Raw genomic sequence first — 13,696 nt, forward strand, 5'->3', positions numbered from 1 at the left:
TATTACAGATTGATAAATAGTGCTCCTATTTCGCAATAAGAACGAATTATTTATCAAAAAGTAATCAAGAACTACCACCTAGAGGGTATCCTGCGGCACACTTAGGCTCAAGCTGTAAGAGAAAATTCCAATTAGTAGAGAAATTAATTTGAAAAATTACCTTGACGTTTCGATAGCTATTTTCTGCTATCGTTATCAAAATAACCTAAATGAACCTAAAAAAGAGTATGTTAATAAATTGTGTAACAATAGTAGGATAAAACAGTATATGAAAATTCGCTCTGATAATTCGTCTGTGCAAATTGCCAGTTATGTGACTTTGACTTAATCTCATTATTTAAATTAATAAAGGTAATGTTAATTAATAATTTTGGTGTAAATTTAATTTGGGTGTATGTTTCTCTGGTCTACAAATTAGCGCGCTTTCTTTAATTTTACGTTTTTTTGTAGATTGTTCTTTTGTCAAAATTGTGGAATTATTCCATTGAATTTTATGAATTTTATTTAGAGTTGAGGATGTTCAGCACAAATTGCCGAAAATTTTTCTGCTTATTGCTGCTTTGCGGATTATTGCTCTGCGGATTATTGCTGAAAAAATAGTTCTACCTTCATCACTAGACCTTTGTCTATACTGTTGCTACCTATGTATCCACATTGCAAGCCTTTAGCTCGTTTGGTTCAGGCAAATGCCTTTTTCATCAAATGTGCCTTTTTCATCAATTTTTAAAAAAATTACGAAAAATTTTTTCGCAGGTTTCTTGACACATAATTTTCCCTACTTCTTCGCTAGTCCATTGTTTATAATTAGCCCAAATTGTATAACTTTAGCTCGTTTCGCTTAGGAATTGTGATTTTTTCATTAAACTGGACAATGTCGTGTTCAGCAAGCGCAGCTCCAATTTTTGGAGTAAAGCCAGAGTCAAAAATTTGCAAAAACTCGCCCTGAGGGATTATGGACACCAAACTTTGGGAACTTCTTCTCCATATCATTGTCTATAATTTTCCGGAGTTTCAAGACTTTACCTCATTTAGTTTAGGATATCGACAATTTTTCATCAGACTCGAGGATTTTATATTCAGCCAAAGCGGTTTGTTGGTTTATTGACTCAAAAATTTCCAAACTTCTTCACCAATCCATTGTCTCTAAATAGTACAAATTTCGAGAGTTATGCTCTTTACGTTTAGGAACTGAATTTTTTAAAATTTCCAAAAATTCCTTTGTAGGTCTACTAAAACCAAATTTTCCCAGTTTCTTCACTAGGCCATTGACATAGATTTAGGAAATTTGGGATTTTTTTGCAAAAGTGAAATATTTTAAGTTCAGTGAAAGTCAAGCCAAATTTTGAAAAATTGAAAAAAAAATCTGTATTATTGGTTCAAAAATGTCCAAACTTCTTCAACCAAATTGGAAGCCTCAAAGCTAAGTGAACCTTCGATAAGATATATATTAAAGTATCTACAACAGCATTTCGCTTCAGAAAGCTTATTGAAACAAACTGATTTTGAATCCTCCTGTTATTCGAGAAATTGGTCGCGTAAAGATTTCCGGAAAAAAAGCAAAAAGATCGAAACAAGCTCTTGGCTTTAGCCTAATTAAATCGGCAAATAATTCGATATCCAACCGACAACAAAGCGAACAAGCATCTTTAGGAAAATACCGGCATTTTTTTCAATGCACCCCATTTAATTCTAGCGAAGATAAAGTGCGCGATTTTTTAATGGAAACGACCAAAAACGATTTTGGCTTTAATATTTGAGGGCTTTGATGGCGACGCAAAGCGCGAACGGGAGGGTTTGATGCCTGAATTCTGATTTAAATGTGCGGCAACAGGATCAAACGTGTTAGGAAAGTGCACATGTCTAATTGGAATTCGGACAGATTTCCTGCTGGGGCTTTTGTGGATTTGGCATTTTCACCTGGCATTCATCAACCAGGCTCGAGCTAAATAAAAAGAAATGTGAATCATAATCGCATATGTTATGAAATCGCCGGTTTTTCATTTCAGGAATTCAAAATATCGTCCCAATCATTGTCGAGGTTCGCAATTAAATGACAACGTCTCGATAAATTTCAGCTCGATATAGTTTGCTGGCGACGTGAAAGAGCAGAAGACGTAATATAAAGGCTTTGTATAATATTCGCAGCAGAAAAATCTTTGCAATTTTTCATCCTCATTTATTTGAAAAAGGACACAAAAGGACAAAGAGTATCCGTAAAATACGGTAACGAATGCTAACGGGTAACGAGCACCAAGAAAACGGAAAATGATTGCGCGCCCAGCAATTAAAGACGACTCTGTTGTTGCGTTCACGTCTTAATTACGAACAATTGTGATTTACGGGATCATCCTAATTGAATACTTTCCAATAGGTTTTCCCCTACWCCGGCTTCGCTCGATATGTTTAAGACTGAATGTTAGTAAAGTTTTGAATGCCGTTTTTGATTTTGTTAGAATAMGACTATAATCAAAATGCTTTTAATACTATCAAGATAAGTTCAGCCATATATATTATGGACCACAGTGTACCACAACGCCATATTGCTTAGGCAGCATAATTTTTGTTCATCGCGAGAGCAACCTTTTTAGTTAGTCGTCGTCAAATCGTTGCTGATACAGAATCGTTTTCGTGTTCGAAAATCTACTTCTGTACTGTGTTGTTCTTTATCATTTATCAATATACGTTTATTCATACATTAAGAGTGTGTCCACTTTATTTCACCAACAGATTTAAACAACTTTCTTTAATGATTTACCCGCTTAATGGGTTTATTTCTGTTTGGGAAACTTCGATTTCGAGGAGAGGAAGTTATCGTGGCAAGGCATAGTTTAAACATTAAACATAAGTAAAACCTGATGAAGGAAATGCTGTTTAGTCACGAATATGTTCAATCTGGAGCGTAAAATTGTTTTTGAGGGCAACCTGTTATTACCTTGTATCAGTATCAGCGGTAATATTTCAATGGAAGTGTGCAAATTATGCAATTAGGTCAGAGTTGTCGACATACAACTTTATTTCGTCGCATAAAGTAATTACTTTCCATAAATGTACTCACAATGAGGACACCAGTGTGAACTGACTAACGTTGTGTCGACATGAAACCAACACGGGCAGTCGAACGAAAGAAACTTGTGGCAAAACTTGAATGTTCCAGAATCAGAGCGCCAAACAGCCGACTTTTTCTTCGAAAACTTTTAATGGAACCAGTCGCATTCTAGACGCTTTTAATGATGCAAACCGATTCGAACAAACGCGAGCAACACTGTTTCCTAATTAAAACGACACTTAACACAGATTACAAGAGTAATTACCCAAATTTGTAAATTGCATGACCGACTACCCTCTTATTATCGTTTTATTCGCGTGGGGGCCAACTACAATAAAAAGCGCTACGTTCTTGACAGTTTCATGTGGAGTGGCCTGTGGTGAAAAATTCACCCCTCAACTGTCCCGAAAGTACTTATTTGGTTTTTCTGCGACAAGAGGGCGGGCCGGAACTGTAACGGGGCCCAAAAATAATGTTGCCTTTTTTACGCATTGAGGGGCTCTTATCAGCGATGTTCACTTATTCCAGTCGCTCCCCTTTTCACTTTTAGTTGATCCTAATGATCAGTCACAGTTTTCAACCTCTAACTGCCTTCTGACGACATTTTTGAACACATCAAAGTTTTACAAATGTGTTTTTTGAATGCAATGGATTATTTCCGGCCTAAGAAGCGCCCCAATGTACACATATATAGTGTTTGAGTCCATGATAAAAGAGATATCGTCGATTGAAGACCGTAAATGGCTCAAAAACCGCTTCAACCAGCCGAAAATGTCGATTGTTGCGGACATGAAAATTGTATCGTGTTTTTTAATAAGCTCATTGCAGTCTTTGCGCCTTTCTGTTCAAAATGATGTATAATTAACCTCCATTTTATGAAATTTTGGAACAAAAACCATAATTTAACGAAGGTGTTTTTTGCTCTCTTTTGCTCTAGCCGAAAATGTCGATTATGTTGGAACTAGTTGGATCCTTCGATTCTTTCTTATCAAAACTATGTATAAGTCGAAGCATTTTAGGAGACTTGACCCTACTGAAAGTTCCGAACAAGACTCCATAAGCTGCTGCTCGAGAAACACTAATTTAAGCCTTGCGCCCGGATTTTTGGATAAATAATTTCCCTTTTACATAAACGAAGTGATTAAGCTTTAACGAGCGAAGCAATCAGTTCTCATGGCTAAAACGGGGATTAATAACCAAGAGCAAATAATTAAAACTCCTAATGGGGGATTTATAAATATTCCAGGTCAACAACTAACATTAGGAGAATAACAAGAAAATCATGTAGCCCGAAACCATTTGTCACCCATTGAAGGCAGGCTAGATTCTAACGCGTATTGATTATGGCAAAAACCCTCGTTTGAAAACACTGAGTTTGTGTTTTCCGATCAGCTCACCCTGGCCACATTCGCTTCTGCTTTTTATGAAGCAAAGACGCGTAAAACCGCTTTGTCGTTTTTTATTAACTATTTCTTACACATATTAAGAAGCTCTTGCACATACAGAGCGTGCTAGACAATGAGGACTTGCTTTCTTCGAAATTACTGCTGGACGAACTGGGCAAAATGGACGTGTGAAAACGATCCGCTAGATTTTAAGTACTCAGCCCGGCAATAGTGGCAGAAGATTTTCTTTAACTCTATTAACACCACAATCCGCTTAATTGGGCAAAAGCAGCGAATCACTTAATAATTCCGTCTGCTTTGGAGATTTCCTGCTGCGTTCTCGAATTAATACCTTTCAGGAATTATTACAACTCAACTCAGACTTTCGCTGCGTAATTGCACAGTTTTCGTCAGTAATAAGTCTACAAGCTGATATTTCGTAGTTAGTTAAGGACGGCTGACGAGGAAACCCGTCATTTAACTTACTAGGAATCGTCAAAAGCACATGGCGCTTTTATCCGGGACATCGTAAAACTGGAAATGCACCAGAAAGGGTATTAGTTTTGCAATAGCACATTAAAATGTATATTACTTTTGACTGCTGTCTATTACTCTTACATTTCTATATATACCTTCTTCCTTAGACACCTACTTCCTAGACAGCTTTAATTAAACTTTTCATCATCTATTTACGCGTTGTTCTTATTAATTTTGCCAGAAGTCGACAATTCTACTGGCTCTGCTTTAAGGTTTAGGAATTTTTCAAGCGTCGCTTGCAGATTGGCGATTTTTCAGCCTAAATTTGTTTTGCGATTTTTCGATTTAGTTGAAATTTTCTTCATATATTTAGTCGTCGTTACCCTTCATACTGTGAAAATTGCATATGTCTGCTGGCTCTAGTTTAAACTGTACGAATTTTTCAAACGTCGCTTGCAGATTGGCGGCTGGTCACTTTTTCAGCCCAATTTTCAGTATTTATTTTTAAGCTGAGCTATTTGTAGATGCAATTGAAATTTTTACCATCTATTTACGCGTGTTTCTTCATCATATTCTCAAAATTTCAAAGCTCTATTGGATGTCGTTTGGAGTTTATGAATTTTTCAATCGTCGCTTGCAGATTGGCGAGTTTTCAGTTCTTCAGCCTAAACCTGTTTTATTTTAGAAAATTGGGCAATTTTTCGATTTATTTGAAATTTTCTTCATATATTTAGCCGTGTTTACCCTTCACAATGTGAAAATTTCATATGTCTGCTGGCTCTAGATTAAAGTGTACGAATTTTTCAACCGTCGCTTGCAGATCACTTTTTAAGCCCAATTTTCAATGTTCATTTTTAACTTGAGCGATTTGTAGATTCAATTGTAATTTTTATCATCTATTGAGGCATGTTTCTTCGTCATTTTCTCAAAATTTCAAAGCCCTACTTGATGTGGTTTGGAGTCTATGAATTTTTCAATCGTCACTTGCAGATTCGCGATTTTTCCATTTTTCAGCCCAAGTTTGTTTTATTCTAGAAAGTTGGGCGATTTTTCGACTTAGTTGAAATCTTCTTCATACATTTAGCCTTCTTTGCCCTTCACAATGTGAAAATTTCATATGTCTGCTGGATCTAGTTTAAAGTATACGAATTTTTCAACCGTCCCTTGCAGATTGGCAGTTGGTCACTTTTTTAAGTCCAATTTTCAGTGTTCATTTTTAAATTGAGCGATTTGTAGATTTAATTGTAATTTTAACCATCTATTTACGCATGTTTCTTCGTCATGTTCTCAAAATTTCAAAGCTCTACTGGATGTGGTTTGGAGTTTATGAATTTTTCAATCGTCACTTGCAGATTGGCGATTTTTCCATTTTTCAGCCTAAGTTTGTTTTCTTCTAGAAAGTTGGACAATTTTTCGATTTAGTTGAAATCTTCTTCATACATTTACCCGTCATCGCCCTTTAGAATGTGAAAATTTCATATGTCTACTGGCTCTAGTTTAAAGTATACGAATTTTTCAACCGTCGCTTGCAGATTGGCAGTTGGTCACTTTTTAAGCCCAATTTTCAGTGTTCATTTTTAAATTGAGTGATTTGTAGATTCAACTGTAATTCTTACCATCCATTTATAAATATTTCTTCGTCATGTTACAAAAATTTGTAAGCTCTATTGGATGTGGTTTGAAACTTCTAAATTTTTCAAGGCTTGCCTGCAGATTGGTAGTTTATCAATTTTGAAACCTAAGTTTGCTTCATTTTATAAAATTGGGCAATTTTTTTATTTTGTTGAAATCTTGTTCATACATTTAGCCGTCTTTGCCCTTCACAATGTGAAAATTTCATATGTCTGCTGGCTCTAGTTTAAGCTATACGAATTTTTCAACCATCGCTTGCAGATTGGCAGTTCGTCACTTTTTAAGCAAAATTTTCAGTGTTCATTTTTAAATTGAGCGATTTGTAGATTCAATTGTAATTTTTACCATCTATTTACGCATGTTTCTTCGTCATGTTACCAAAATTTCAAAGCTCTGTTGGATGTGGTTTGGAACTTCTAAATTTTTCAAGCGTCGCCTGCAGATTGGTAGTTTATCAATTTTGAAACCTAAGTTTGCTTCATTTTAGAAAATTGGGCAATTTTTCGATTTTGTTGAAATCTTCTTCATACATTTAGCCGTCTTTGCCTTTCACAATGTGAAAATTTCATATGTCAACTGGCTCCAGATTAAAGTGTACGAATTTTTCAACCGTCGCTTGCAGATTGGCAGTTGGTCACTTTTTAAGCAAAATTTTCAGTGTTCATTTTTAAATTGAGCGATTTGTAGATTAAATTGTAATTTTTACCATCTATTTACGCATGTTTCTTCGTCATGTTCGCAAAATTTCAAAGCTCTACTGGATGTGGTTTGGAGTTTATGAATTTTTCAATCGTCACTTGCAGATTCGCGATTTTTCCATTTTTCAGCCTAAGTTTGTTTTATTCTAGAAAGTTGGGCGATTTTTCGATTTAGTTGAAAATTTCTTCATATATTTAGCCGTCTTTGCCCTTCATACTGTGAAAATTGCATATGTCTGCTGGCTCTAGTTTAAACTATACGAATTTTTCAACCATCGCTTGCAGATTGGCGGTTGGTCACTTTTTAAGCCCAATTTTCAGTGTTCATTTTTAAGTTGAGCGATTTGTATTTTCAATTGTAATTTTTACCATCTATTTACGAATGTTTCTTCGTCATGTTGTCACAATTTCAAAGATCTTTTGCATGTGGTTTGGAGCTTTTGAATTTTTCAAGCGTCGCTTGCAGATTGGTGGTTTGTCAATTTTGAAACATAAGCTTGATTCATTTTAGAAAATTGGGCAATTTTTCGATTTAGTTGAAAATTTCCTCATATATTTAGCCGGCTTTGCCCTTCACACAGTAAAAATTGCATATGTCTAGTGGCTCTCGTTTAAAATGTACGAATTTTTCAAACGTCGCTGGCAGATTGGCGGTTGGTCACTTTCTAACCCCAATTTTCAGTGTTTATTTTTAAATTTTGCGATTTGTTGATTTTATTGAAATTTTTGTCATCTATTTAGCCATATTTCTTCTTCATATTGTCAAAATTTCAAAGCCGTATTGGAACTGGTTTGAAGTTTATGAATTTTTGAATCACATAGAAGTCTAGAAGACGAAGAAAAGCGTGGTTTAATGCCACGAAACAGTGAAGAAGAGAAGTGCACGTAACTGATCAAGACGAATCTTGTTGAGAAGAACTTTTGGTGGCAGCAGATGGGATGCCAAAAGCAACGCCGAAATCCATGCAGTTGAAAGCACAAACGTACACTTTTACCACCCAACAAAATTATTCCGAGTTAAATTTCTTTGGGACGATTTTCGCAATTGTGCAAAAAAACCCTTGAAATGTTTAAATCCACCGACACGTAGCAGTAAATTGGGAAACAAAAAAGGCACTGCCAGCCAACTAGAAGCATTCATTATCTAAATTGTCGAGTGGTAAGGCGATATCTCGTTGCAATGAGGTCCAATAGGAATACGATAAAGGAGCGTGGGGACTACTAAAAAGTAAATTGGAGTCAAACAAGTAGAAACATTCCGCGTTGCTAGTGGTTAATGAGACTTGTTCGCCATTATTGCCTTCTCAACTGTGTTAAATGAAAATAACGACAATTACATTCGAAAAAAAACGAAACTGCTGTTCAAAGTAAAACATCTGGATAAAGGAGGATGGAACGGAAAAATCCCCATTGGATCTTGTCCATAGAGATCGCAATATTTAATATCGTCTGAGAATAGTGTTTTCGCAGCAATAGTCTCCCGACATAAAACGTAAAGTATCCGGGCGAAGGGCGACAAAAACGGGCGACGAACAAATACCATAAAGAAGTCTAGCTCTAGCAAAGATAGAGCGAACGGATATCGATAAAAACAAAACGACCTACGAAAATCGTATACAAGTTTGCAGCGGAAACTTTTTCCTCGTACAGCGAAAAGCGATAAATATGGCTCACGCTAAACATGATAATATGCTGTTTATGAGTCAAGCATGGCAAATCGATTCTCTGGAAGTAATGCGCCAGAAATCGGTGGACGGTTAAAATCTGCAATTTTCCAGCCAACCCTCCAGCATTTAGAAGATCTGAGGACAACAATAACAAAAGACGAACCAAAGCCACTGTGATAGCCGGTGAATTTTTTCAGCCCTTCTGCGGAAATTGCCGTTCAAAATTGTGTTTGCGCAAATATGACACCATGAAGAAACCGTTTGCTCTCGCAATGGTTTGCTGTTTCTTTGTTATCTTGTTAGGGACCCAGACCGCTTCGGACCGGCTCCGATATAAAATAATTTATCGCAAGGCATTTGCCCTCTAGATTAGGTTATACATAAGAGAATGCAGGAAAAGAAGAAAGGTTGACTATTCAAAGTTTACAAGTGTTTCCATATAGGTTTAACAAGGACTTTTTTGGGGGATTTGTTCTCAATTGCTGGTCTTTGGTTCGTGTGCACAAATCTGCAAATTTAGCTGAAACAAAACAGTCGTTCTCTCACTTTGCACATCCTTTTAAGCTTAATTTGCTGTTCACGCAAGCTGGCTACGTTCGACAAAGATACGACAATAGCAAACAAGGGACTCATCAGATATCAAAGGCGTTGGTACTCGGACCGTCATCACATACAGACGTTCTTATTATCACACATTATCCTGCTTCTATTCGGCTCGAAAACGAATTCAAAGTTCGTCTTCCCGTTGATTCCTGTTATTATGTCGCCTGGTATAATTTGGGCGTATTAAATTCACAACTCCGACCTGATTGAGAATTCGTCTAAGCACGTTCTTGCGTTGCTAATTGTAGCGAATAAAAAATCCTGGTTTTTCCAAATAATATATCTGCCCGAAATAACGACTATTTGACGCGGCCTCAGTCGAGCGTTTCATAAGTGCCTCATATTTAATAGTCCTAATGGATTCTAATGAGGAGAGCCATGCTTCCTCCAAACGTGAACATTTAATGAATTTGACTTTTCGTCAGCAAGATGCACTTCAATTAGATTGGATTTTAGGCTTCGCCGATGGATTATCCATCCTTTATTTGCTCGGTTGGGCACTGTAAACGCTTAGAGTGGTAAGAGCGGCGAAAAGAGGAGATATTTTGATTTTTTTCAGTAGAGCAAAACATCAAATTGCGTAGGAAACCCTGATGTTTTCACTCGTCCACTGGTGGATTCTTTCCAGCTACAACCGCTTATCAGAGCTATCAAAAGCAGGGGCGGATCGAGCTTTAAATTCAAGGGGGGGGGGGGTTATGTAGAAAAATACAGTCTTCTGTTGTCTATGAAATCAGAAAAATTATCGTCGTTTTGTGCAAGGGTGGCGTAAGATTATTACAAAATTTCATGTTTTCCGTCCCATTTTGCATGTTCCTCGGAAGCAAAATGAGCAAGAACGCTCGTTTGTACATCATTCTAGACAGAAATAAATGACGTTTTTAGAAAGTGAACCATCGATAAGGAAATGTTGGCAGTTTTCTCAAAAACTGCTTGAATTCAAGAAGTTATAGATTTGGGTGTTTTTTTTTGAGTTGCAAAATCCTCTTGAACATGACGCAGCTTTTTTCGAAGTTTCTCAAGAACCATTCGAGCCACATAAATCGTTTTGGCATCGTTGGATAAAGAAATGAAAAGTCGATTCAGTCGTAACAACGTGAATGAGGAAATTCGAACAGTTTTGGCCCAGAAAGCAAATTTGAATATCAAACACTTAGGTGCAAGATTATGCCAAAATTTAATGTTTTCCGTCCCGTTTTTGCTCATATCCCGGTTGCAAAACGAGCAAGAATGCTCATTTGTACATCATTCTAGACAGAAATAAATCACCTTTTTAGAAAGTGAACCATCGATAAGGAAATGTTAGCAGTTTTCTCAAAAAATGCTTGAATTCAAGAAATTTTAGATTTGCGTGGTTTTTTTTGAGTTGCAAAATCCACTTGAACATGACGCTGCTTTTTCGAAGTTTCTCAAGAACCATTCGAGCCACAGGCATTGAGGCTCATGTGGAATCTATTGCGCGACAACCAAACTGTTAAATAGAGCACGCCTATGAGGCCTTAATTAAGCCTTTGTCTCAACTCAGGCCCTGATTGTGGAAGGAACCATGCATCCTTCATTGTCCCGTCCTTCCACTCGCACCAATGGGAAGTAAATTATTCAGCAATCAGCTGTTCGACTGCGCCAATTAAATCATTAAGAGGATTTGTCTTGATTTTTCAAAATGTACCAGATCCAGCAACAGTTCTCAGTAAGAACACGCGCACGCCCAAATTCAGTGTTTCTTTTTGCAAAATCTTGTAAATGTTGTAAATATAATTGGCGAACGCTTTGTTGGCCCGCTTCAGGTTGTGTTCATTTCGTGAATTATATGAATCGCACATGTTTGGGACGTTATTCAACGCGCTGAGGCTTTAGCGTGCCATATTTGTCCGCAATAAGAACGTGTTCGCTAACTTTTAAAGCAGAAACGAAGAGAAGAAAAAATAAACAATAAAAACTAAACACAAAATAAAGTATCGGTCATCCAAAGCAGAGTTTGTCAATTGCACAAGCAAAGGCCGTTTGGTGTTGTAAGTTGACTCGCGTGCACATTTAGTCAGTGCACTTGGCGTTGACGCTCGGCCCAGGTTGTGTTCATTTCGTGAATTGTGACAATCGCAGATGTTTCGAATGCTGTTCAACGCTCTGATACATTAGCGTGCCATATTTAAGCGCAATAAAAGTGTGTATGTACAGTAACTTTTAAAGCAGAAACGAAGAGAACAGAAAAGAACAAATAAAAACTTAACAACTATTCAGAGCTTCGGTCGTCCAAAGCAGACTTCGTCTTTTACAAATGCAAAAGGCGTTTGGTGTTGTAAGTTGGCCTGCGTACACATTTAGTCAGTGCACTTGGCGTTTAAGTTCGATAAAAGTCTGTGCACTAACTTTTAAAGCAGGAGCGAAGAGAACAGAATGGAAAAAATAAAAAATAAACACCAATTCATCGGTCATCCAAAACCCAGTGCGTCAATTACCCAAGTAAAAGATGTTCGGTGTTTTAAGTTGACCTGGGTGCACATTTAGTCGGTGCACTTGGCGTATACGCTCGGCTCAGGTTGTGTTCATTTCGTGAATTGTAACAATCGCAAGTGTTTCAAAAGCTATTCAAGGCACAATAAAAATATAAGTACAAACTCGACCGCCACTGATGATCATTATTGAGCTGTTTCCTTGATTGCGATCCAGTCTGCGTCTAGTGGAAGCCATTTATTCGGAGCTACATAGAAAAGACAGTTAAGAATCCTGCGAATAACCATAAATATAACTAGTTGGGACTTAAGGACAACTGAGCTGTAAAGCGGAAATGCGCCTAATTCCCTAATTTATTTTATTGCAACAAGCTGCGTACTGCATAATGCACGGCCGCAGTTTTCCGCAAAGTAATTGCAAGAAAAAGTAATAATAGTGGCCGTTTTGCCCTACAACGGTTATGCCGCTGGTTATTTGCCCAACTATTAAATAATTTATTTGAGTGCTCGAAAACGGTTCGTTTTAATTATTTCTTCTAAAGCTACTAGTGTAGATTCAATTTCAATCGACGTCTTGTTGTTTCAGGAATGTGGTCTACAATCTGACGTTTTCCGAGCTAGGCGAACAACAGCGACTCATTTGGTACTCAAACGAGCACGACGCTAAAATGTGTGTAATGAAAGGAAAGGATGAGGTAAGTGCACATGAATGCTGAAGACAGCAGAAAACATCATCGTTACAGCGTTGCTGGGTGGTATGAAAAAAATCGTCCCCTAACAGAAGTTGAGGTCCGCGACTGTTACGCATCCCTTTTCTTAGCTCCTTTGGATAATAAAACTTGTAACTCATCACCATCTCCCTTCAAGCCAACTTCTTTACTGCTTTCAGTTCGTCCGGATGAGACGAGACCCATTGTTCGTATTCATTCATCGGCAAATGACTTGCCCAATTTCTTTGCGAATTTAACAAGCGAAAGAGATGTCAAAGAACTGTGACTAATCGGGAACCACAAGCGGGCCATTATCCGTTTGATCTTTTTTCCTAAAGGCAGTGCAGCTTGTTTAAATTATATGGTTTCATGCAATTCCCATTAGGATGCCACAAACCAGTATTTTTCAGTCACAGGTTCCATGTGTGCCTGTTCCAAGATCGTACCTGTTCCAAGTATCTGTGATTTTTTGTCACATGTTATTTTGGCTCACGATAAATATTGGCGTATTTTGACTCCAGTCGGATTAGACTTGAAAAGGCCTGTTTCGGGCACTGAAAATATGATGGTAAAAGATTATTGGAAGTTGTTCGAAAGGATGTCAGAATATTGAGGCTATAGTTTGTGCTCGATTTCCGGCTGTGGAACATTGTTTATAGACAATTATTTATAAATAATTAAAGAAAGTGCGAAAGCCCGTTTTTTGTGCATAATTGTTGAACCGTTGATGCTATTGAAAAAAGTTTTATCCTTTTTTTCAAGTATTAATAATACCTATGATATCAGATAAACTACATTAAATTCCGTTCATTAGTTTACTGAAAAATAAAAAAAAGCCGTCGATTTCAGCGTTTTGTTAAGTTTCAATAATTAATTTAGCTTTGTTTCAAGAAAATGGTACCATAACTTTTTTTGGTCAGTCAGTAATGAAATTTTCATTTACTGTACTTTGTAGTATAACTCTTTACCAGTAAAATACAGCCTCAGAGAAGTCTCTCCGACGTCTCAAGAAAAATGTATTTAGA

General features: G+C 37.0%; 1 protein-coding gene across 1 annotated transcript in view; it reads left to right on the forward strand.

Moving 5' to 3' along the window:
- LOC109536334 (semaphorin-1A) overlaps window positions 1-13,696 on the forward strand; it is a gene marked incomplete in the record, with an annotated part of 203,269 nt that overhangs the window by 168,706 nt on the left and 20,867 nt on the right. Inside the window, 1 exon segment of the mRNA XM_048667827.1 lies at window positions 12,548-12,656. Within this exon segment, the coding sequence (XP_048523784.1) occupies window positions 12,548-12,656 (109 nt within the window).

The sequence above is a fragment of the Dendroctonus ponderosae genome, unplaced genomic scaffold (genome assembly GCF_020466585.1).
Source record: "Dendroctonus ponderosae isolate FM_Combo_2020 unplaced genomic scaffold, Dpon_F_20191213v2 Dpon_F_20191213_6, whole genome shotgun sequence".
NCBI classification, from domain to species: domain Eukaryota; kingdom Metazoa; phylum Arthropoda; class Insecta; order Coleoptera; family Curculionidae; genus Dendroctonus; species Dendroctonus ponderosae.